This window comes from Stegodyphus dumicola, chromosome X1 (genome assembly GCF_044657685.1).
Source record: "Stegodyphus dumicola isolate Sdum_Otavi_A_Nest chromosome X1, ASM4465768v1".
Classification (NCBI taxonomy): Eukaryota; Metazoa; Arthropoda; class Arachnida; order Araneae; family Eresidae; genus Stegodyphus; species Stegodyphus dumicola.
The window spans coordinates 245,250,010-245,276,721 of NC_140780.1; the positions used below are offsets into that span (position 1 = coordinate 245,250,010).

The following is a 26,712-nucleotide window of genomic DNA, read 5'->3' on the forward strand; positions in this document are numbered from 1 at the left end:
ACCATAGTACATCGCTGGTGTCTCCCATACTTTTATTGTCTCTTTTCAGTTTTATCTGTGAGCACAGCTGGGCAAAATATGACACAATGTTTTGAAGATAATAAGAATAATTTTATAGCATGTTATTATTTCTTAGTTGAGTGGCATTACAGCTCAGGATCATTATTTTAGATCCCGAGTTGCAATTTAATGTTTTGAGTATATGTTGTGAGAATACAAAGAATATTAGAAACTTTCTTCAGGGTAATGGATTCCAGCCATTTTGGAACAAAGGGAACATTTTGGAAAAATTTCAATTAAAATTAATCTGCGAACCGTTACCTTATATTTAATACTGTCGTGCTATATAAGAAATAAAAGAAGCATTTCCAATAATACGAGATACTAATAAATAGTAAGGTCATATTTTTGATTACTTTTGCTTTACAAAGCAAATTTAACAGTTAATGTACAACACTATAATGGATCATATATTTTTCTATCATTAAAAAATACAGCATGTGAGCAGAACAGTGATGAGATTGTTACCAGAAAGCTCTACCTTGGCTTAAATCGGTAACAGATACCATGTATCCCTTTTCTTCACCGCATTTGAGAACTTGCAAGAGCCACTGTATCAGTATACAACGGTTTATATCTACGCCCTAATAGCAAGGTTGGTAGAAGAGCCGACAGTCGTAGCTTTGGGCCCTTTGGGAATTCCAAAGAATGCGTGGATGTTGGTAAGTGTATAATATCTACTGAGATACTTCTCGGTACTCAGTACATAAAGGAGAATTTGAATTTATGAAAAAACGAGAGAAGAGAGTCAGTGCAGTAGCCTATTATCTTAAAATTAATCCACTTAAGCTTTAATTTGCTGTTTTATTATCTGTTTAGCCATAGTTAGTTTTCTGGTGTAGGTTTGAAGAATTCGTTGATAAACTTAGTTATTTATATTGGAAAACGTATGAAGTCTTGTTCGCATAAAGAATCAGAAATACTTTGATTACTGCTACACTGATATATTTTATCGTACAACTGATAATGTGCTTAATTTGATATTTCAAATATAAATAAATTTTCTTTTACAGTTATGCGAAAATGAGGCCGCTCTTGCAGTTTTAAAGGATTTAACTCATAAAGACCGTCATTTCAATCTGCGAGATATTTCCAATTTCTTGGGTTTTCTCATGCGTAAGCACAGACATGATATCTATCAGCAAGATATTACATGTAAAAGAGGAATCGAATCCACAGGAATATCTGGAGAACATTTTGAGCAACCCTTCAGAGAGCTCTTCATTTGGGCTATAATCGTTTTAAGGTGATGCTTTTGAATTTATTCTGTTTATCCACTATTTGGTTATGCTGCATTTGTTACACATTCCATTTACATTAACACAGCGCATTAAGTTTGCTTTTGCTTATTTCATATTTCTATAGCTTTTTGATAATACCTGATTTACAAAACAGATTATAACTTTATTACCTAGGACAGAAATGGCATTGTTTTTTTGGAGTGAGACGCAAAAACCTCTTCAAATGTCTATTGTTGCGACAGCTTTGTATTGGCGGCTGAATATGTCATATGAAAATGAGGAGAAATCTATTTACGTTGATAAGAAACAGGTAAAGCATTTTTTACGCCTATAAAGCAATTAAATTTGTAGGCTTTTATATTTATTAGCCAAGTTAGCTCATCCCTTTTGCTTTTAATATTACGTCCACTCCCGTCAGCTCCCACCAGGCTGCAAGTTAGTTAATGCATTTAAGTACAGAGTTCTTGAGTTTAAGCTTGGCCAGCTATCGCTAATCATCTCGATACCATTTCGCCTTAGGGTCTAAATTGCTTGAATCGGCTGTATCCTTGCTAGCCTTAACAACTCGCGTAATTTGAAGGTCTGACTCTAAAACTTGTAGTTTTCTATGTCTTCTAAATATCATATTTTAATACTTAAATTTAAGTTTGTTTCTGTTGTTTCCCAAATTACGGAGACTATTTCTGTTATTACACAAGTTGTGTATATTGTTAGGCTGTCGAACTAATAAAAAGGTTTGTTTTAAACCTTTTTCTGTACTGAAGTTACTTTAATTAGGAGGTAAGATGTAGTGATATGTCGCCTGACTACATTCACGAATCCAGAGATTAAATTTTAAGTAGTTATTAGGCTACGTGCAAATTATAATTGCTGAAAAATCGACGGAACTATGTGAAAAAAATTAATGAAAAAGAAATTGATTTGCTTATTTAATACTTATTTTTCATCTTTTTACAGGAGTTTGAAAAAATTGCTATTGGTGTTCTGGAAGAATGTGACAAAATGGACTGGAAAAAAACTTCTGAAATTTTAAATTTCAGAGATCCATATTGGGGCAATATGACTTTGCTGGATATAGCAATATTAGCGTATGATAGGGTAAGAATTTAAACTGCTCATTTCCTTTAAAGATAGGACTAATTATAGGCAAAATTATTAGAGATGTTAAAATAAAATATATAAGGCAATTTAATTCAACATAATACGCAATGAATTAGATTGCTAAAGTTTATGCATTTAGATATTGATTTTATTTCATATTTCAGGTATTTTACTTCTTTGGAGCATACTAAAAATGTTATATGTGTTAATGTAGTGCATATATTATGCTAAATATAATTCTTTGAGATTTTATTTCTTTTTGCTTGCAATCATGGTATTTTTAATTATCATTTTAGGCTCTTATGTCAACAGAAACGTGTATTAAACTAACTGAACAGTTGTGGTTCGGAAAGTTAGAAAGCAGCACTGTGTTGAAAGTATATATGATTTTTTTTCGTTTTATTAATTTTTGAATTGTAATTCCTAATACTTTTTTCTTAAAAATCATAAAAATGACAAATATAGGTTATTTGTTTGAAAAATCTTATGAAAATATTTGATTTTAGTTCAATTGTTTTAAACTAAACGTCCTGACTTTATTGAGAGTTGTAACTTAAAAGGTGCAAAATAAGGGGGTTTTCAGTAAGTTTTAAGCATGACCCACTTGATAAACAGTTTTATTTGATCGGTATTGCTTATCTAGTAAATAATATTAGTCGAAGTCATATAACAGTATTTAAACTCTAAACGAATTTTAAAAAATCATTATTTGAAAACTTTTTTATTAAGTTTATTAATTTTTTTTCGTTTGTACATTATGTTTTTAATAGCCGGATTAAAAATTCACTTAAATAAAATCTCTCACACAAAATAGCTGTTTGAAATAAATAAAACCTTTTATATGTTGATGAATTGTGAAACAAACTATTATACATAATAGAAAAGGAATTATGGTTAATTACTTAAACAAAGTAAGTGGGCTTTTGTCTAAAAATATAAGTATAAAGAAGATTTATTTTCATTTAATTTTTAGTAACCTTTATGGATTTATTTACATTTTAGAGTGTTTAAGAAGCTCCAATATTTTTGTTTCTTTTCATTTCGAGTATGTTATATTTCATGTTTTATTGCAAAATACACCATTCAGCATTATTTATAATTAACAAAACTGACTGATATAGACGTTTATATTATTAGATAACTCTCAAAATCTCTATTAAAATTATTTATTATATTTAAATTCATTGGAAAGTTATATGAATCATTTTATAATCATGCATCATTTATAGCCTATAATTTGATGCATCGAATGTCAGGTTGAATTAGGAAATTGAATTCTATCTTTCTTTGCATTTATCAGAATCTTGGAAGAAAACATAGTAGTGGCCTGTGATCTGTAAGTTTGTATTTGGAAGCGTATGGTGAAAGTACATTTATTATTGCAGTATAATGACGCTGCCGGTCCGTTCGAATCATAAATATTATTCTAGGCGTTAAAATGTTTTGTTTTATTATTATTGTTTGGAATTTGTTGATATGTGTTTGTACCGTGATACAGGGAACGTTTTGCATGTTCTATATCATTTCGCGGTTAATTTACATGAACGACAATGTATGTAATATGTAATTAGTCTGGGACCATCGAAGTGAGCGAGAGAGAAGAAATACGTCATCAAAATTTATTTATGCTCGGTTTTAATACTGTTTGCACAAATGCTTGTGAAATTTTACGAGGCTTTTTTTATTATTGGTACGTAAATTTTTTTTTAAGTGGAGGGATGTTTTCTATTCCTCAGGTGATTTTACTAAAATTTTTTTCTTTGCTTTCTTTCACATTTGTATCAGGACCTTCATCAGATAAACAAATTTTCTATTTTCAAATTTCCTTCACTTTTATCCTCATATTTATTAACAAAGGGGCTTTGACGTAATTGTAATTAGACATTTAGTCCGTTTATCCTAAGTAGAACAAAAAAAAAATATATATATATAAGGCACTCGTCAGAGTTTTAAAAGTAAAAATCCGTTCAACATCAATTACTGAAATATATTGCAAATAATATTTCAAACTATGCAAGACTGCATTTATTAGTCTGATATTTTTAATGACTTATTCGATGTTACCTGGAATACCACTGAGACATTGGAGAAAATTTAAATGCCAGCTGAAATGTTAGTTAATGAAATATACGTACATTACATGTATACTTTTTTTAAATTTTATAGCTCAGTTTGACAATATTCAATCCTTTACTCATCGGAATTGGCTATTTGAGGTACAGGAATGATCCCGATGCGGAAAGGGAGCCAAATATATTTAAAAAAATATACTATTTCTACTCTTGTCCTGCTATAAAAATGATGGTGCTTTTTGTAAGTATTATTTTATTAAATCAGTCACTTGAGTATAATGAAAATATATTTTCGTTTATATAATTACTTTTCTTTCTTTTCAAGTATTCCTATCTGTGTTACCTTTTTCTATTCTCGTATGTGATACTTTTTGACTTCCAAGAACACATTAACTGGCCTGAAATCATCCTTCATGTTTGGGCATTTAGTTTGATACTTGACATTGCAAAAGAGGTAAGATTACTATGGTGAAATGGAGAAAAAAGTTAACTCTTTAAAAGGAGTTAAATTTTTTCTCCATTTCACCCTCATCATTTATTGACATAATGTATTATAATATCAATAATTGACAACATTCTTCCTCAAAATTACATATCACAGATCCAAAAGCATTAAATAAAATTTTCTACTAAATCATGCAGCAGCTATAACAATGCTGCTGCATGATGTAAGACTACTTACTTACGATTGATAAATTATTACGAAATTTTTCATTAACACTTCAAGTTATTTTACAGTTCGAGCGTGCTTTCCCAAAACAAATTCACATGAAAGTGATTTTTTAGTACAATAAAATTCCAATAGACTTTTTTGTCATTTGAACTCGTTTATTTATTTATTGAACTGTAGTGGAATAGATTATTTTATTTGTGCGGAACAAATGAAGGCTACATGCAGCCCTTGATTATCGTCTACGCTCACAAAATCCAAGCCTGGGCATCATATTTTAAAGGTCCCAAACTCATTCTACTGTAATTCCTTACAATCCTAACTTTCTTTCGCAAAAACAACGCAAAGAGATTTTAGGGTTCTAAAATGACATTGTACCAGGGATCTAGTCTATTTATACCAGGCCCTGGCCATCAGCTTGTGCTTTATATTACCAGCTAGAGGGATAGAATTCAGTATCTCTTATCTTTCTTTTCCACGTACCTATCTCCTGATTGGATTTAAGTGCTCCAGTTTCGCAAAGAAAATAAAGACATCCGATTAACTGTATCCCATGAATTATGTAAATACTTCTTTAAAAATTTTTTTTGTTACATTCTATTCAATTAGTAAGTTAATCAAGATATATCATTGAAGATTCTAGATTACTTCTTGTGTGTGTGATTATGGCAAAGCCTCGAGGGCTATCTGCCTAAGGGGAGGGATGCCTTCGTGGAGGACTTTCTAAGGGAAACTGGCTCGTATACACGTTACACATGGGGAAAACCACGAAAACGCCCATGCAGCCAGCCCGTTCGCGGGATTCGAACCTCGGACCGAACTACCAGTGTTCAGCGACTTTACTGCTCGGCCGCTGGTGAGCAGATTACTTCTTGATTGTGAAATTAAGTTTTTCCCCCAAAAACATTACATTAAATCGAAAACTTTTAATATAATTTATGATATGATAATTTAACGTAATTAATTTTCTACTCATTGCATGAATGCGTACCTTATTAGAAAGTAATACTTTTAAAAAAGAGAAGTTGATTAGAACAGCAGAATTCCAAATATCCTTATTAACCGAAACTATAGTTCCATATCTGATCTTTTTACTTCCTTGTACGAAGTAAAAAGGAAGTATTGTAATCGCGAAAATCTTCAGACAGCATATTTTAACGAAAATATCCACTTTGACCGCTTTCGAATTCAATTTAACGATGTTTTTGAGTGATATCTGTACGTAAGGACAGAATAAAAGACTGATTTCCTCCAAAAAAACTAAAAAACTGCTTTAAAATGAATTCTGAAAAGAATTTTTCGTGGCGTCTGTACGAACGTATGTACGTGCGTACGAACATATCTCGCATAACTCAAAAACGAGTAGCCTCAGAACGTTGAAATTTTGTATATAAGACTACTATAACATGTAGATGTGCACCTCGTCTTTTGGTTTCAATCGGCCGCGCCAAACGTATATAAATATATTTATAAATATATCCACTCTGTTACCCAGCTCAGTAATCTCAGTTTCTTTACTCTTATATGTTTGTAAATTGTACATTTTTTTGCTTTAAAAATGATTTAATTATGTTGTTTTTATCTTCCGGTTAAGGGTTTTATGCCTTTAGTAAATCTGTATATATATTTTTAGAATTATCAACAATTTTAAAATTGTTTAAGTGCCGCTAAGCCTAATTTGATGGCGGCCATTGATGTTTACATTTGAAACAGGAGACTAGTGGATTTGTTGGCAATCTAGAGAAACTTAGCTTCGCAACAACAAAGATAACGCTTTCATTTATTATTGCCAATTAAATCATGCTTAATCCTTTCTTGAATTTTTTCGAGGAAATAAGTATTTAAGATTTACTTCGTAATTTTTAATACAGATATTTTTAGTTTTTATGTATTTATGCCTTGTCGCGAAGTGAGAACTGAATTAATTGAATGAGAAATACTCAATCGTCTATGAAAAACTGTTTCTTTTTTGTTTTGTTTGCTTAATTTCTTTTATACATAGTTCTAGCTTTATTATAGTATTTGAATAGAACATGTGGCAACGATTAGATAATTCTTTAAATGATATAAATTTTGTGCATTCAGAGTTATAATATGAATGAAATATAATACTGTTAAGTAAACCTAGCGCCAGAGTGTCGCTATGGTAAACAAAGTGAATTTTAAAGAATGCATTTATTCTATTGTGGTTTATGCGCTGTCGGCGAAGTAGGTTTAATTCAATCTAATAAGTGTAAATAAAATGCAAGAAAAAAGCGTATAATTTAATATTCCGTACAAGAAAGTCATGTGGTGTACACATCAGATTTTTTTATTATTAGCCAAAGTAAGTATTATTTATTGAAACAGAAATGACGGAAACTTAGTGATAATACGTTCCTTCTCTCTTTTGCATAGAATGGATAAGAGAAGCACGTTTGCGCTATTTATAGAAACTGAGTGTTTTTTATTATTAAGCATTGAACTGTATTTGTCGATTGTAAGAAAATAGGCTTGGATTATCTGTCTAATAAGAAAATGCATTTGTGAAGGGTTTTCTAAGGAACATTTACTTATATATATCTTGTATATATGTAAACCATATACAGCTAACCCGCTCAACTAATGGGATGGAATTTGGGATGAACTACTAGTGTTTCGTTGTTTCACGCGCTTGGCCAGTGGTGAATCAAATCGACAGTGTCCTTTTTGGATAAAGCAATGATAAATTAATGAACAGCAGTTTTAAACAGCAATACTTTAGCGCCCTTCTCTTTAATTTTATTCTTCTAATTATTTGCCTAATATTGTAAGTGCTCCTGTGTTTTCACTGGCGAAAATTTGCTAATACTCAGCTGACTAGTTGACGCCACCATGTATATGATATTTCATTAGCTAAAATCTTAGTATGCGGTGCAGCCTTGGCGAGATTTTGAAAATTATCGACAACATCAAAAGGACCCTTTTACTACTCATCGTATATGTCGCGTTTACTGCTCATCATAAAGTCGCCAAAAGTAGCTAATAGTCAGCTGACTAGTTGACGCTACCATGTATATGATATTTCATTAGGTACTAGAAACCGCGCATTCTCAAACATCTCGTTTCCTTTATTTAGTAATACATTCTAGCTACATATTACTGAATTAAAACATATAAAATCTTAAGAATTCAATAAGAGTGCCTTTCAGATTCAAAATACATAAAACCAACAATATTATCTTCAATTAATTCACTGTCATCTCGGCAGAGACGCCAAATTGATGAAAACATCATGACTAAACGTTCAAAAAATAAAGGTAAAAAGTCTTACCTTTTCAGAAGCTCTTCTTTCTTCATATACTTCAAAGAGAAATCGGGAATTTTTTGATTAATTGAAGATATTTGACTAATCACAAAACGGTACATCTAAATAATATTGTATTTTAATGCACAACACTTTACTAGCAGAAGATATACACAATATAGAAGAGAAGTTTATGTCACATGTTTTATTTACGCTTCATTACTAGTTTTGTCCAAGTTCTGTTTTTAGCTTACGCGTATGCGCGTATCACATGGTGTTAATCGTTTGGCAAGAGTTTCAGCGCCGAGAGTTTCAACAAGGTAAGTTTCCTCAAATAATCTCTCATAATTTGCAACAAATTCAACACAAAAACATTGATTTACAGCGTACCGTAATGAATCGAAATATAGTATCTCTTAAAAAAGTGTTGGAATTGTTCACACTGATATTTAGAGATGCTGCTTCTTCGTAGCATGCTCTCAACAACAGTTTGGCAGGAACGACGCTACTAGTCAGACAGTATGATAAACTCTGGCTCAGAAATGTAGCCGCATCGACTGGTAACACGTCTAGCTATTATTCAAAGGCTATTCCATTTGCACGCTAGAACTGTTGGTAGAAGCTGATGCTCGGAGTTCTGATTTCTGAACGTTCTATGTCTCAAAATCACCTGAAATTTTAAACATTTCTTTCTTTCAGTTATGATATAAAATAAATATGACACTGCCAACTGCCTTCCTTCGTAAAGTTGTAATTTTAATGCTCAGCGGCGCACTTTCTACGTTTTCTAACGGGCTAGCTTTATTTTTGTAGCCACTTTCAGCGTTTAGAGAGCATCGTCCCTTTTTCATAAATATTGCTATTATAATATAAGTCACATAAAAGCAAAATTAGTTGCTTAAATTTCTAAGGTAGTTTCTTCCGCTTTTCTGAATGCTTTTGTGATGTAATTGGAAGCACACTCGACGTGCATTCGAGAAGGCCAGGTTTCTTCCGCTTTTCTGAATGCTTTTGTGATGTAATTGGAAGCACACTCGACGTGCATTCGAGAAGGCCAGGGTTCTTCCGCTTTTCTGAATGCTTTTGTGATGTAATTGGAAGCACACTCGACGTGCATTCGAGAAGGCCAGGTTTCTTCCGCTTTTCTGAATGCTTTTGTGATGTAATTGGAAGCACACTCGACGTGCATTCGAGAAGGCCAGGGTTTGAGTCTCGGCGAGGGCATTGCACATTTTTCACGTATAACCAGAATGACATAATATCTCTAAAAACGTAATAATACACAGCTTCAAAATTTTAATTTGTAGTTATTTCCTTTATTTTCATTCTAACATTTAAAATTTTAAAAATTTTACTCACAACTACACTCAGAAATTTTGATAATAGAGATTGTTTATTCGAAATGTGTGCTAAACCAAGAAGAAAGCTTTGAAAGAGACATGTGAGCCAAAAAATGTTGGAAAACTATTTTCTTAAATAATATGATTTGTTATGCTGAAATATATTTTAAAGTAATAATAATAACTGTAGTAAACTTTTTCAGATCATTCAACAGCCAAGCGACCCGAAAGACAACAAGTTGATGGAATGGCTGCACGGTTACTTTTGGAACAAGTTAGACGTTGTGTGGGTTTTATTCTTTTTCCTTGGAGTTTCTATACGGCTCACTTCACAGTTTGTCTTCATTGGAAACTGGATAAAACTAGACGATATTCATCTCATCTACACATTTAGTTGCATTCTTAGTTACATCAGATTATACGAATTTTACATGACTATGTCACACATTGGACCTAAACTCATAGTTCTTAAGCGAATGGTATGTATATTTTGTCCGTTGAATAATACGAGTTAAAAGAAATGAACTAATTTGATATTTCTAAGTATAAAAAATATTTTAGTTTTGGATCTGCGGTTTTCCAGTGAGGAGCTTCGAAACTTAAATTTTGTCGCAATGTAAAAGAAAACTGAATAACATTTTAAAGTACTTCATTTTGAATCGTTAATGTGAAAAAATATTACAAGTTTTAATGTTCTAGCGTGAGGTTATTAATTTTGTTCTTTGCTGTCCGGCTCAAATCGAAAGACGGGCAATTTGCCCAAACTTTGTAACATTAACGATTATGTGTATTTTTCGAAATCTAGTTTTTCCCTCTCAGTTATCTATGTAACCTCAGAAGTATTTTCATGCTAAGGCAGTATATTTAAATTGTGCGGATGTATGATTTTTGCTTATTTGCAGATAGGAGACCTCATCGTGTTTTTCCTCATTGTAGCAGTGTGTATTTTGTGTTATGGAATTGGGAGAGTCGCTCTTTTGCACAGGGAACGGCAACCATTTTGGAATGTTTTTACTGAAATATTTTCGTTGCCCTACTGGCATCTCTTTGGAGAGTTAGATTTGGATGAAGACTCGGCCGGTAAGATCTGCGTGACTTTTTCGGATATATTTATATTAAAATGTTCTATAAAATTCATGCACTATTAGGAAAATGTAAACATATCTGCTGATAATTCATAAAATTCGAGGAAAGTATTTGAGAAATAAAACTTAAATGCAGTTGTCAGATATTCAGCAATTCACATATAACTGTATAAGATTATTTATTAATATATTACAATAGTCTTTGTTCATGACTGATAATTCGAGAGGCTATACATACAATCATGCAGAACATAAAGTGTTTATCTGGCTTAGCAAAATAGGAAACACATTTGTATAAGATATAAAAACACTTTTCGACACTTTTTCGTTTATCGTTACAATTGGGTAACTTACCAGGCTTAACAACAGATGGTGCTCCAGAAATGGTTGGGAAACACGCATGCTTAGTGAAACTGACTGAAAAGGAAGCTTGAAAAGTTAGTAATACTTCGAATGTTAAATTTTCATTGCATGATTCATCAAGTCTTAAAATTAAGCATGTCATGAAAATGGCCTTCAGAACTGTGAACTTCAGAAAGTCGAAGGGATTGAATCACCTCCAGTTTCAAGAATTTCTCAGATCTCTGAATTCAGTCGTATAATTAGGTCATATTTTATGCAATATTAAAATGGTTAAGCTAATGCCAAAATATTAAAAGGAGTGTTTGATTTACTAGATGGAGTATTTGATTTGAAGCAAGAAAAACAATCGTTCTTCAAAAGCAAGTCAAGAAGTATTCCAGAGTTTGAAGACAAGCAGTGGGTTTACGACTAAATGATGTTCATGCCGGTCTATATGGGAAATATCAATTTATCAATGACAGGTTTAACATGATTTTCGCATTTCGAATGGAATTTGGAATTTGAGAATAGTAGATAAGGACAAAAATCTTTACTTATTTTCCTACATTGTTATTGCGACCAGACAGGACACAAGCGGCTGCCGATAAATAAGTTTCTTTGATATACAACTTGAACCTTGAATTTGAAAATTGATTTCAAGATTTTGAAAATGTACTTTTGTACATTTTTACTGTACTTTTTGGTGCATTTGCAACACTATTTTCCGTAGAAGCGAATTTATCGCCAGGAAAATTACAAATGGAACGTTGTGAAATGTGTTGTGATGCACATTTAAAACAGAAATTCCTTCAGGTTGGTTTGGAGGACTTCTACCAAACACATTTGGAAAAAAAAGAAATGTCCTGCATTTTGTAAACATGCTCTGTCGGTGATTGCGTTATATGAAAACACACTTGTGAACAGACTTTTAATCAGATGCAGGCTATCAAATCACAAGTCAGAACACGAATCACTGAAGTTAATTTGAAAAATTGTTTGCGTGTAGCAAAAATCAGTTTCGACACTGCATTTCGTTTTGCCGCACAGAACCAGACATCTCCTTGTAGTTTATTAGTTCTATTTTTGAAAACTAACCCTGATCTAATAAATATGTTTATTTCTCAATTTTGCTTTATTTTATAACAATAAAAAACTGTTGGGCATCCCGGCAGGAAATCTGGGTCGGCTGCTGACCAGATTGCTCACCCATGGTCAATACCTTCATGACTGACAAAAATATTAAATATATTAAAATGAAGGAAAACCATTTTCCAAGACAAAAATGTGTGAAGTACTGAAATGAAAGGCTAAGGTAGGAAAGAATTTTAATGATTTGATCAAATAAATAGGAAAAGATTGTTTTCTCAAATAAGAGTGTCGGATTTGACAACCCAACTCCCGCCTATTACAGAGACATAGGGTCAATTCGTGTTTTGCCCTATTCAGCGCGGAGGAATCGTATCTAAATAGACTTATCGCGTTCCTGCAGGTTGTGTACTCGCAAAATCTCTTTAGTAGTTGTAGTTCAGTTGTGAATTCTCGATCTACTTCGGGATGTAATTTGAAGCACATCCAGCTAGCAGCCGGAAGGTCCGGTGTTCCAACCCCAGTAAAGTAATAGCTGATTTTTAGCCGAAAATGATAATAGCCGAAAAGCCTATTTATACTGTATAATTGGAGCTGAAATCAAAATGCTGAGTACGATAATTCGCCATCATCTAGATTTGGTGACTGGATCCTCTTCTTCCCAGTAGCCTTTTATGTGGGGAAGAATATAAGGAATTTTCTCCTTTTTATGGCGTGTCTTCATGCTGTAATTGAAATAGCATCTGGCTGACAATTGTCAGATTCTGAGTTCGAATCCCAGCAAAAGCATAGCTGATTTTTCGTGTTTCCTGCTTCGAAAAGCCTATTAGATGCTAAAAAAATTATTTATTTTGTTATTTATTGTATAACTGAAATTTTCTGATTTGAAAAGATTTTTTGTTCAATTGAAGTATTTATAGTATATTCTACAGGCAAGCCCACATATTTTCTTTTCAAATTTTATCAATAAGAAGTTCAGTTTAATGAAATAACTGCCGACTTCAAAATATTTTGCACTTCACATTTGGCAAATACACAAGGTTTCATAGACTTAAAAATATTTTGCAATTTAATGTGTACAAAATACAAAATATTATGTTTAAAAGATACTTGTTTACAGTCAACATTGCTGTAGAAATGCATTTTCTTTTATCAGGCAGGTTTCCAAGATGCGAAACGGACCCTTCTTATTGCCACCAAAGTCCTCATGCTTGGATTGTTCCTATCCTACTTGGGATCTATATGCTCATCGGAAATATACTGCTCGTCAACATGCTTATCGCGGTTTTTACGTATGTGTTTTATGCGATTTTATTATCAGAATTTCTAATTCTTTAAAATAAAAATTGTGAGCACTTCTCAAACAAATTCTACATAAAAGTCTGAAAGATGACTTGAAACGCTTTTAGCAAATGGAAAATTGCGACTTTCCACGTTCTATTATACGCTCAACTTCCATTTATTGGAAACCTGTTGCATATTTCGTTCCCTATATCCAACGTTTACTAAAACTGGAGAGTTTTCTCTTAACATGAATTTAATGGAATATTGAATAAGAAAACGATATGGCTAAGAAATATGCTTAAAATATTTTTAAAAATTTTTTCTTATGTGCATATATTTATGTGTGTAGGATTTTTCGATGTGTTACCATTTACGAATATCTACATCTAACTCACAAATACATCTAGCTCTCAAATAACATTAAATTTATTTATACCCTTTATTCCTAATCTAAGCTCTACGGTATCACTAAAGAATAACTTTAAATTAGAATTTTTTTTTAAATTTCAAGTGTTTCTTTGGATTCGTTATTGACAACATTAAATGTAACAAAAACGCCCCAAATATTTACTGTTTCCATAACAGATAATATGCTAATTTTTAAGAAAACAAATTACTTTAAAATCATTTCCCCTTAAACAATAACAAGTCATCAGTTATGATTTGATAAATAAATATATTAAATAATTTTTACTTTTTATATTTTAAAAATATCATAAATTTTCAGCATATCTGAAGGTAAACGGTTAATCACGAAGTACCTTTTGAGAAATGTGAGACAAATAGAAATTTCGGTTCGTTTTCTAATTAGATTATAAATTTCCTACCTTTATTTAATTTCGAAATTGCTTTGTATCGTACCACTAACTAGCAAAACGTTTTGGTAATTGGTGCCTTATTATCCACGCAAAGGTTTCATTAACTAGAGTAAGACACAGTAAAGTAAAATCCTAATGAAATTGTTTCGTTTTCCAACTCGCATAGTTTCAGAAACTGAATTGACATTTGAGGACTCACAGGTATTGGCGAGAATGAAAATTCTAATGTATACAATAAGAATATCAGCAGCTCGGAATCTGTATAGAAAAAACATCCGGAAGCAGTGAAAGGAATGGCTACACGGAATTTATCATCTTGGGTTTATTTACTAATATCTGAAATTTTTATCTTCGAATTCATTGCTTAGCTAAACTATTCTGTCTGCTGAAAACCAGTGCGAGTGTGACAAACTTATCGCCACAGGCTTTCACAGTACAGTGTAGTCTTCCTAATCTATATGTTGATGCCGCTGCGTCTTAAATAAGCCTTAATTTGCATCACTTGGACAAAATTGAAATAGACAGAGTTTGATGGGAAGCAAAACTTATTAATAAGGACCAATTAATTAAATTAAAACCTTATAAAATGCATAATTCTACGATCTTTCCTTTTTTCTCTTTCCTAATTATTTTAATATGTAGAGTTTTTAGTTGTTTACAGCATCCTCAAACTAAAACCTTACAAAACGCATAAATGCATAATTCTATGATCTTTCCTTTTTCTCTTTCTTAATTATTTTAACATATAGAGTTTTTAGTTGTTTACAGCATCCTTAAACCAAAACCTTACAAAATGCATAAATGCATTGTAAGGATTATGTTAATTTTATTAACAGTTAAATTTAAAGTTCCTTTGCTGTCAAATTCTTAACTTCAACTTACTACTTCCGGCCAGAACGTAGTTTTGGAATCTTGCTGAATTTTAAACCACGAAGTTACTGACTCAGAGAGAATCAGAGTTTCTGATTTACGCGCGTCTGCCTTTTTGGCCACTCTCTCTCTCTCAAAGCTGTTATTACGCTCGGCCGTACTCAGGCCCTTGCTAAGCTTCGTAGTCAAATACGTTAAGGGCCAACTCGATTTGAATCTTGATAGCTTCGGCTATATTTCTTTAGTTAATCTTAGTTTTAGTTTAATTCTTAGTCCCTTAAGTTCAAGTCCAAGTGAGGGCTTTGTTTGTACACTCCCAGGCGGAGTTTTGTTAAATCTTATTGGAATAATAAAGGGTTAGTTACCCTTCAATCTTGTTGTTTCTTGTTACCCGAACTGGAGCGATTATTCGCTTATCAGTTCTTAAGATTCTTCACTTCCAACATTAACTTAGAATTACAAAGTGAGGAACTCTACACCATAATTCTATGATCTTTCCTTTTTCTCTTTCCTAATTATTTTAACATATAGAGTTTTTAGTTATTGACAGCATGCTGTCCATTATGAAGAGGCACTGACTGTTATAAATGAATGCTGCTTTAAGATCTTTCTTTTATTTGCAATATTATAAAAGCACTTTGGTCATCAGTGTATCAGAAGTAATCATATAAAGTCTCTTTATTTGAATTTTTTAACAGCATTTTGGAAAAAAAAAGTTATGCCATGCGTTTTATGAATAAAATAAATATCTAACTCTAGTCCTTGTTTACACTATTGCGTGCATTCAAAATAAAATCTAAAACTAATGATTTCCATATGGATCGTAAACGTCTATATAGTTTATTTCTTTTTTCAGTTTTGTTTAAACGTATGATTTTCTAGAGCATGATTTCTTAATGCTAAATTAGACAAGCAATATCACTCGCACTTGTGTTCATTCGCATTTATGCGCATATAGTATTACTTAATGTTAAATAAGTAAATGAAGGTACTTAAGTATTGTCGTAACTGTGAGAAGTCTACAAATTTTCTTCATGTACCAACAATGAGCATAACTATTCTTCCGACAATCATCACTCCTACAGTCAAGCAACATCGACATTTTCGTATGCATTATTTTTACTGTATTCAAAGTTTCGACGGTTTTTATAGAGAGATAAGGATGCTTCCATTTATTTATTTATTGTTCTTAGACCCCATTAAAAAATTCAGTTGTTTGTCAGCAATGGAAGAAACTGCTGTAAAACAGTTACTGCATGAATACAGTATTTTGCCGCAAAATCGCTAAAGAGAACAATGATGAGATGCGTTTGGTAGATAGCTGGGGCACAGTGCCGAGTTTGTGCAACCAACTTATTTTTTTAACGCAAAAACAGATCGCTGTGCACATGGGAAGAAGAACAGAACAAAAGAATTACAGAAGGAGTTTGCGAAAAATGTGTTTTATTTTTATTAATGTATCATCCAATTCTTACTTAATAATTAAAACTTGTATTTAAAATTGCTAAAGTATATTTTATTTTAATATGTTGATAATGCTTGCCGATTTAAGATAAATATCGATAGCTTTGGAATTTTTTTTAAAAAAAAGCCCCCGAAAATTATCAACTTGTTCCCGGTACTTCTTAAAGCCCAGCCTGGCGCCTACCTAACAATAAACCTGCCTCATGGCACATAAATTTGCCGGTTGCACCCGGTAAGTAACTTTTACGTTTTCATCTGTAAAAAAAAGCTGAATTGCACCAAGTTATTGCGTTAATACTTAAGTACCTAAATAAATAATGCCAACAAAAATTAGAGCACGTTCATAATCTTTTCCCTTTTTATGTTTCAGCCATGTATTTGACGAAGTGAATACGAACTCACGGGAAATATATTTATTTGAAATTTATGTTTCTGGATTGCAATTTTCACGAAGGTCCATACTTCCTCCTCCTTTTCTTATCGTTGAAGATTTGCTATATGGAACCTATTATCTGTGCTTAAAGCTGTATAAGAAAATGTACTCAAAATGCTGCTGCTGCTATGAAGGAGTCAGCGAAAAATGTAAGTCTTTGCTAAAATGATACAAGCCATTGTAATCTGCGCAGACATGCAAATAAGTTGCAAGACTTATTTTATTTGATAAAATTAAGAATTATATTTGTTAGAGTCTCGGAATCCAAACATAAAGAAAAATTAAAGATCTCAAGTTTAAGATGCGCTATTAATCGTTAATATACAGCAACAAAATAATACATACCACATTAAAACATTTTAAAAAAGGGGTTTCTATTTCACGTTTCATCTTATATAAATACAATTTAAATACCTTTTGTGTTTGTGTTTAACTTAGATGCTTTAACCATGCAATATCTAACTTAGCATATTATTTTCAAAGAAAACTTATCATCGCAGTTTGAAAGTATTTATGAACATTCATCAAGTTTAAAATTGGTAGCATTGTTATTATGAGAAGAGGAAAGGCGATTAAGATTCTACTCAGGTAATTCGTGCGTTAATTTTAATTTCAAAGTTTGCATGACAGTTTCATATGTATTTTTGAAGACAGTAGGTAGACAGACAGTCAGGTTTACGATTAATATTTAGTCTGATCTAGTGTTATGCTAGATTATAATATTTACCTGAGAATAAGACCAGGTTTCATATTAATGTTTGTTTCGAAAGACACATTAGTAATCCTATTCAGCGAATATCTTGTTTTTACAAGTACAGCTCATTTATTACTTTACAACTCTCTGAATTTATTACTATATGTATGTATAAAAATTTGTAGTTCTTTTAATTACAGTCATCTTCTTCTGGAACATTGTCGCAAAGCTAATTGTAACTTGAAGTTTTAACTGCTCGCAGTTCTTTAGAAAAAACACTTTAGAAAACTTTATTTCATGAATTCTTTCCCTGAATCATGATCTCTTACAGGCTAGTTTCAAAAAGTTTACATGCTGATTTTTCTCTATTCTGTTTTCGATGTAGTCATTGGTTTCCATTCGCAAATGATGATCCTTGAATATCTTATTTATTGCAGTATTAAGAGTATGTAGGTAGGCAATCATTGTTACTGAGCTCATTATTTGGTCTATTTTTTCCTGCCAAGGTGGTAGCTTAATACCTAGATCAGCAAACCTCTTTGGTCACCTTGCAAATAAATAATAGCATTAAATTCACCCATTTGCTTATGGCTGATTGTGTGAACCAACCAGGTCATTTCAGTTTCAAGAATGCAGCAAGTTCAATTTCCTCTCTCTTGTGGTTAATGAGGATCAATGGCAGACTTTCTCCGTCCAGACGAATTGTCAAAATAAGGTAGTCCGTGCACTTAGACAACTAGGGGAAGAAATATAGATGATTAGAGGAGAGATTATGATTAGAAGGAGAAGCCAGGTAAATTTTCCAAAATATGTCCACTTTCTTAAGCAGTCAAAGGGTTTTAGATTAGTCAAAGGGTTTTAGATGCACCCCTCTGATAAACTATCATTGAAGACCCTTGACCCCAAAACACTCCACCTCAATTATAATGGACAGCTTATAAGGTATTTCTCCCACCTTCCTAGTGTGAACCTCTGAACACTGGGCCGGTATTCCAGAGGTCCGTGGTTCGATTCCCGGCGAAGGCGTTGCTGAATTTTCATCTTGCCTGCTTCCAAAAAAATCCTAATGTCTCTACAGTGTCGCCCGAACTAAAAGGGTGTTGGATGAGGTTTCTCCACACCCAGGATTTGGCGATTGGATCCCCTAAAAATTCCAGTCGCCCTTTAAAAGGGGGAGTATATAAGGTATTTCTCCCACCTTCCTAGCGTTCCTTTGTGGTGTAGTGGTTCTGCACACAGAGCCGGTATTCCAGAGGTACATGGTTCGATTCCAGGCGAAGGTGTTGTTAATTTTTCATCTTGCCTGCTTCCAAAAAAATCCTAAGGTCTCTACAAGCTTTTATAATACAAAGTTCAACATCCGGACGTCCAAAATCCTCAATCATCTAATATCTGTACTTAAGGACAACCACTCAAAAAGGTACGTAAATAATATAAAATGATAAAATAAACCTAACCAAAATAAAAATAACTATTACCCTACATAACAGTAGTTAATTATACCCGATTTTAGAGAAGTAAAATGAATTGAAAAATATAAAGGAATACTTTTGTTGACATTTTGTTAAGTTGACGGTTTACGCTTCATGCAAGGTTTATTCTTCAGCCGGCAATTGGTATTGATTTCCAGCTTGGATTTCTTAGGAGATCTTAATATATTTAGTGGATGATCTATAATAAGTTATTTAGTTTTCATTCAGGAGTACACGTGAAAGCAAATATGGCACAGCAATTTTAATATATAATCTTAGCACGACTTGAAACATATTTTTTCCTAAGAAGAAATTACATCATTTAGGTAATTCTTGCATAATAATACCTATCTATTCGCATCTGTAACACTTATATTTTTGAACTTGCAGGGAAGATGCAAAAACGATTACATCGGGTATATGTGGGCAATCTTCGACTATTCGAGAAAGAAGCCAGGGCAAAATATCTTAAGAAAGCTAGCAGTCCAGATGAGCAAAGCCTTGAAGCAGCAAAAATTGACCAAAGGTAAGACAGTTTTAAACGTTTTCAGCCTAACAGACAATTTTTCCATTTAAATTGTCGATAATTTTAGTCATTAACGTTTGTATTACATTCAATAATTATTTCCTATTACTTATTCATAAATTTAGTAACTGTAATTAATATTTTTTAACTTACTTAATAAAGTAATTATACATGACTTCTGAAGAGTATAATTCATACTGGTTTATATTAGAGCTGTAACACAGATCAAGAGGGATTTTAGTTAAACGATTAATTTTAAACTGCTTCTTAGATACTTTTTATGTGCTAATTACAAATAAAATTAAACCTTTTTCAATAATTCGCAGTGCAGTTACATCAAAACGTCTTACACATTAAACTTTAAAAAATAAAAAAAATTCAAAATAGATATTAATGGCAAATTGTTCCAATGTACGATACCTCTATATTATTACGGTATTTTCTCCCTCCTTTCCGCATGCCTTCGTGATGTAACTGGAAGCAGACTCGATGTGTATTCAAGAGGTCCAAGGTTCGAGGTTCGAGTGGCGGTGAGGGTATTGCACATTTTTCACGTCTGCTACTAAAAAAAAAATCTGAAAGGTTTCAGATTTTAAATGAAGTCCAAAGGGGCGTTTATTAACGTTTTGTGTGTGCGTGTGATTATGGCAAAGCCTCGAGGGCTATCTGCCTAAGAGGAGGGATGCCTTCGTGGAGGACTTTCTAAGGGAAACTGGCTCGTATACACGTTACACATGGGGAAAACCACGAAAACGCCCATGCAGCCAGCCCGTTCGCGGGATTCGAACCTCGGACCGAACTACCAGTGTTCAGCGACTTTACCGCTCGGCCGCTGGTGGGCCCTTTTAACGTTTGTGTGTTACCTTTATTTATTAAATATCATGTTTGCACTTAAACCATAAAATTCAGTTCAATAGCAATGTCGCAAAATAATTTTAAAGTGAGCATATCTTTAGAATTTCCGTACAGAGTTCCGCGCGCTGGAGATAAAAAGGTTTGGTACTTTTCCGTTTTGCCGGCGCAAGCGATAAAGTCGTCAATAATGGTACAACCGATGCCAAACGGAATGTTCTCGCTGGTAACCTTTTACGCCTCATTTTCAAAACAAGTCGCAGCTTTTTCTTATCAGATTGATTGTTTCTTTCAATACTGGCATATCATTACATAGAATTTTTATCAGATAGTTCAGTTTTATGTCTAAGGCAATTTTCGGCAATTAAGTCAATTAGGATGCAATCACAGCGTTTACCCGAAGCCGAAAATATAGAAAAGTTAATGTCAAGGGTTAAATTCATCAATTCTAATGAGAATGCATTAGCGAAGTAAAGCACTGCAGTTTTACATAATTTCTGAGTAAGTTATTCGTACGAAATTGAAATATTTCTTGCATTTAGACTTGTGTTCCAAATTAAGATTTAACATGAAATTAATGTAGATAATTACTGAGAGCATTAGATTTTTGTAGAGTAGTTTACGTGACATGAGATCGCTTGGGGTCACGTGATATGAACCGGCGAATCAGGATGTTGAACCATGAAAGCATAGTAAATTCTTAAATTAATGTCTTTTTACAAATTTGTTGTCTTTATTTATTGGCTTTTTATAAAATTTTAAGCGATATTAAAATGTTTATGCCTTCTTTTTTAAAAAGAATTCTTAGAACTAACATATTTTTAAATATTTTTTATGTGTATACTGTATGTTGTCGCCAATAAAGTCTGCTTGGCGAGATTTGCGCCGCGAAACGGAAAAGTACCAAAGGTTTTTTTTCCACCGTAAAGTTTTGCCATTGCTCGCTTTGAAATCGTTGAGTTTGTTACTCAAAAATTCGTTAAAGTTTTACAAAATATGAAATCGATAATAAAACAAATTCCAAATTTCAAATTTGGTCTTTCACATGCCCATATTCGTAGGAGGATTCAAAATTCGATGGCTCTAGGTACCGTTGTTTTATCACAATGCGAGAAATATACATACATTTATGCAGATTTTTGATTATTTAATTTCTTCAAATATAATGCAGGACTCTAATATTTGGTGACAACAGTTTGAAAAGTGAAACGGACATTTATAGTAATTCAATGCAAAATCGCAAAACGAAAACAATAGTCCTTCAGGGACAAAGCCGCTTTGGACTAAAAACTAATGAATCTACTTGTGGCGCCCTAAATAAAAAAAGGTGTTGAACGATGATTTGTCACCACCAGCATTTAGCGATTGGGCCCTCTAATCCCCAGTCGCCCTTTAATAGGGAAGAGTATATAAAGTATTCTCTCCTTCTTTCCACAAGCCTTCGTGGTGAAACTCGCAATGACTCTACAAAATGAAGATTGTTTTTTCTGCAGCAAAATGAACTTCTATCATTTAGCATTGTCACTGGATCCATCACCTGTGATTCATCGCTTTTTTGCTTAGTCAATCCTAGCCATTTTTTCATTTTGAAACTATAGTTTTGTTTTATTATTTTTTCGCAAATATTTAAATGTACTATATAATACGAGTTCTTCAAAAACAAACGACGATATTCCCAAATCGGGTAGAAAAGTAAGGAATAGAAAGCAGCAAGAAGACAAAATACCTGCTGTTAGAGTTAGCAAATCGACGTAAAGAATTATTCTAATTGAAAACAGAGCAATATGAGCACGAAGATGATGACGATATAAAGTGTAGAAATGCTAATAAATCTATTAGCTCTAAAAGAATTAATGAGATACTATTACCTTTATATATCAACTTACTTTTATCTCCTATTTAATACAACATCCATTTCTATTTCCTTTTAAAAATATCATTTATGACAAATTTTGTTATGTCTACGGCTAAAAGAATGTTTGTGAAAATAAAAACGGATTATTTTGCTAAAATCTATGAACGGCTATGACTCAAAGCTCAGATCGCATAAATTTACGAGTTTTAGAGCAAAACCTTAAATAGGATGGTCGGGTATTTAATTTTTGAATTCAATAGTTAAAAATGCTTCCTTTCTTTTTACGTACCACTTATTTTTCTCTTGTGTACCACCGGTTGAGAATCGCTGGTATAAATAAATTGCACTGATTAGAAATTGTAAAATTAAGATTAATAATTATTAAAGTTACGCAGTAGGCTGCTGTCTTAGTTAAATAATCAAGATGTGGCTTCATGGACAATTTTTTCCTCTGCTCCTTCAAGAACGCTAAAGAATTTTCAACTACTATTTATTTATTTTGTTTTGTTGCTTTATTTTTGTTTCAGCTGTGATTTTAAATATTATTTTTCCTGTTAGTAACTTTGTTCAGTGAGAGACAGAACATGGCAAAAGCAACAATTTTCGAAATGCAATAATGTGTAGTGGTTTTGGTTTATTTGTTTCACAACAATGCACGGGAGGGAAATCTGCCTAGCCTTTGTGGAGGACCTTTCTGAGGAAACTGGCTTGTATCCACGTTACCGCACGGAGGAAGCCATGAAAATGTTACCGCAAACAGAACGTTAGCCTAGAATCTAATTACCAGAGTTCAGTGACTTTAGTGTTCTGCCCCTGGTGAACCTACCTGTAGTGGAATGGGAAATGTAAACATGGAAATACCAGTAAGTATAAAGATTATAGAAAAATACCCTCGATGCTACAAAAGTGAGTGGCGTGCCGGGTATTTTCTAAAATATCGGCCAACGCCTCCGTCGTCTTTTTAATGTATTTATTGCGGTTGTTGTCTGTCCATTTGAAAATTCTTGCAAATATAAAACTCTATTTCTTATAAATATATACGATTAAAACGACTTCTCGTTTTCCGTGTTTATACTGTGTTTCTGTGTTCAGATTACACTATGCATTATACTAAAAAATTGCTACATTTACCTTGTTTAATCGCCCCTTAATTTTGTAATCCTCTTCCCTGTTATAAGAAAGCAAATTGCTTTCGTTTTTCAAAATATTTCTCGCGTTTTTACATAGTGGGCTAACATTAATTTATAAAATTAAGTGCCTTTAATAAGTGTTCATAAAATTATTTCTATTACACCTTTATAATGATTTTATCTTATGAAAATCCCTCTAACAGTTTTGTTATTATGATTATTCTTATTTTTAGTTCTGCATATTTATTCTTTGTCTTTTTTTCTTCTTATGATTTATGCAAATTGTTCGAAAGATTTTATAACACTCACTTTTATAACATGCTCTACAAAAATTCCTGCCTTTGTAAACTGAATTTAACTTTACCGAAACATAAAAATTGTGAGCTAAAGAAAATCTCTGTCAGGATCTTAGAATATGGAAGTATATGTTGTGTTTAGTTCCTGTGAATTATTAAATTAAAGAATTCTGTTATTTGAATACATAACTTACTTAAACAGCAACTTTAATTATCAGTAGCATGAAAAAACAGTTTTGAAACTACTATCAAGAGTAATATATCGGTTTTAGGAACTGATATATTATTCCTAAAAGAAACAGTTTAATATATCAGTTTTAGGAAATCAGACCTTAGAATTCTTCAGATGGATAGCAATGTTTACGTTTATTAAAAGTTAGCAAGTGTTTACTTGAAAATAAGCCCCCCTTCTTTTTTTACGTTTCTTCTAACTTATGGTAGGGATCTTACAAAAACGTATTTCGATATGTGAAATCGCAGTATGAGAGGTATGGTTGATTTGATTACGGCAAAAACACATGCGGGATATTTGCCTAAGGGAAGAGATGCCTTCATGGAAGACTTTCTAAGAGAAACAGGCTTCTATACACGTTACACATCTGGTAAAACACAAAAGCACTCATACAGCCAGCTCATTCGTCGGGGATTCGAACTCCGGACTGAGCTACAAGTGTTCAGCGACTTTACCGCTCGGCCGCTGGTGAGCCGCAGTACGAGAGGAAGCAGCTTAATTATCATACTACGCAAAATAAATACACTATTTAAATATTAAATAATTCACACGCCTAATTGCGATGTAAATAAATGCATAATGACCATGTCTAGTTAAGCGATTTCAGTTTCAGCCTGCATCCACTATACTGATAAGCCTGAAAACATGTAGGTAATAATGGTCAGATTCGTCTGACAAAACATTGGTGAAACTCGGGGAGGGAGGTTCGCCTTCCTTCCCTGTGTTGCACGCCACTGAGCAGCGTGGAAGCACAGAAAAACTTTGAATTGAAATGTTTTGAAATCCCAAAGTGATCTATCATTAATTTTTTCTTAGTCTGTGGACCACAACTAACGGTACTGTTAATTTAAGGAAATTCTAAAAGAAAGCTAATAAACTAAGATGCTTTTACTTCGAATTCATGCAAGACAAAATAAATATTCACCATAATTTTATTTCTTAAAGTTTATCTTAAAATGTAAAGAGGGTCCTATTTTTGAGCAAATGCTATATTACATTTCAATCATTATTGATAAAGGGAGTTCAAATGGCCAAAAATATTAATTTATTTTACAGTACAAGCATTCAGTAATAACGAACGCATTTCTATGTATCGAACATCATTAGTCATTCTCATCAAAATATGCAATAAAATAATTAAATATGTTCTTCTTTTCCAGGATTAGTTACCTGAGAGATCTGGTGAAAAAAGTTCACTTGTTGCAATATGAGCAAAATGCAAAATATAACACGAAATCAATGAAAAGATCCAAATCTAAAGAATTTTCTCTCAGAGCAAAATCACAGAGTACACCAATTCATGACGACAGGCCTACAGAAGATGAAGATGATGTGCAATCTCATTTAGACTTAGATGATTTCATCTTACAATGGTCAACAATAAAAAAGTGCGCAACACAGCAGCAGTTGGCAAGATCATGGGTAGAGACAGATAACAGATTAATGCAGATTGAGAATTACTTGAATTACATCATCACAAAATTGGAAAATATTGATCAAGCTGTAATGAAGATAAATGAAGGTGTAATACCAATTTAATTGTCAGTAAAATTTACCCAAATCTAAAGCAAACTTAACCTGAAAGCATTAGGAAATACATAACGGCTAAATTTATTTTACGGTGACATGTTTTCGGAAATGTGTCTTGTGCGAATACAGTTCCGTACTTCTGCAAATTTCATACATATCTGTACTTCTGCAAAACTCTGCATGATGCTGATTGAATAGCTATGTTATCTGATTACTTTTATTAAAATTTGTCGATATTTTTATAAAAAAATCCTCAAACACAAACTGTTACCCATTCAGGTTTCTTAAAAAAGAAATGGTAAAATAATGAGTCTGATATTAGAATTATCATTTTCCTAAAATGAGCTTTGTAAAGTTTGAAAACAACTGCAAAACCGTTTTTTAAAGGAAAATAGCAAGGAATTCACTCTGAAAAGAAATTAATTTTTCTCCACTCTAATTGTCTGCTTATCGAAACACTACACAATTTCCAACCATAAAAAATTTTCTCTGTGTAATTTCTATGTGTCTGTATTATTTATTGATATTTTAATAAAAATTATCATAAATTAATAAAGTCCATTTAATCAAAAGATATATATGTAATAGATTCTGTAGTAGAACGCAGGCGGTTGAATCCCTAATGAACAGCGAGAATTTTGATGTTGTAGAATGCTGAAACGCCGATCCACAGTAAATACGAAATTTGGCAGTCAAGGTATATTTGATTCAATTTTTATTTCAGTAAACATGTTGCGGCCACAATCAAGTTGGCACATTAATTGTGCCTATTCCAAAAAATTTGCATTTTAGATAAATCTGCAGTAAGAAAAGAGCAGACAGACTACAGTCCAGCTAGGTCAAAGCGTAGAAAGCAAGTGCGCTATGTTCAGGTGAAATCTTAATTCAGACTGAGTTAGTTTTGGTTCTCAATGCATTTTGATTGGATAGTTAATATTGCTTTAAAATGACTATTGGCTGTTTGAATTTTAGTTCCTTTTGCATCTTCAGAATT

General features: G+C 32.6%; 1 protein-coding gene across 2 annotated transcripts in view; it reads left to right on the forward strand.

The window, feature by feature from the left end:
- The window catches only part of LOC118197490 (transient receptor potential cation channel subfamily M member 3-like), a 55,866-nt gene extending 29,592 nt beyond the window's left edge, over positions 1 to 26,274 (forward strand). The window contains exons 13-24 of one of the 2 annotated variants that reach the window (XM_035368999.2): positions 1,074 to 1,306; positions 1,476 to 1,611; positions 2,259 to 2,399; positions 2,699 to 2,779; positions 4,569 to 4,715; positions 4,800 to 4,928; positions 9,953 to 10,228; positions 10,652 to 10,829; positions 13,419 to 13,554; positions 17,069 to 17,280; positions 19,688 to 19,823; positions 25,349 to 26,274. In XM_035368999.2, the coding sequence (XP_035224890.1) occupies positions 1,074 to 1,306; positions 1,476 to 1,611; positions 2,259 to 2,399; positions 2,699 to 2,779; positions 4,569 to 4,715; positions 4,800 to 4,928; positions 9,953 to 10,228; positions 10,652 to 10,829; positions 13,419 to 13,554; positions 17,069 to 17,280; positions 19,688 to 19,823; positions 25,349 to 25,727 (2,184 nt within the window). In that variant the 3' untranslated portion in view covers positions 25,728 to 26,274. The remainder of the gene's footprint in view (positions 1 to 1,073; positions 1,307 to 1,475; positions 1,612 to 2,258; positions 2,400 to 2,698; positions 2,780 to 4,568; positions 4,716 to 4,799; positions 4,929 to 9,952; positions 10,229 to 10,651; positions 10,830 to 13,418; positions 13,555 to 17,068; positions 17,281 to 19,687; positions 19,824 to 25,348) is intronic. The other variant, XM_035369000.2, reaches the window with a different exon arrangement.
- The last annotated feature ends 438 nt before the right edge of the window (positions 26,275 to 26,712 follow it).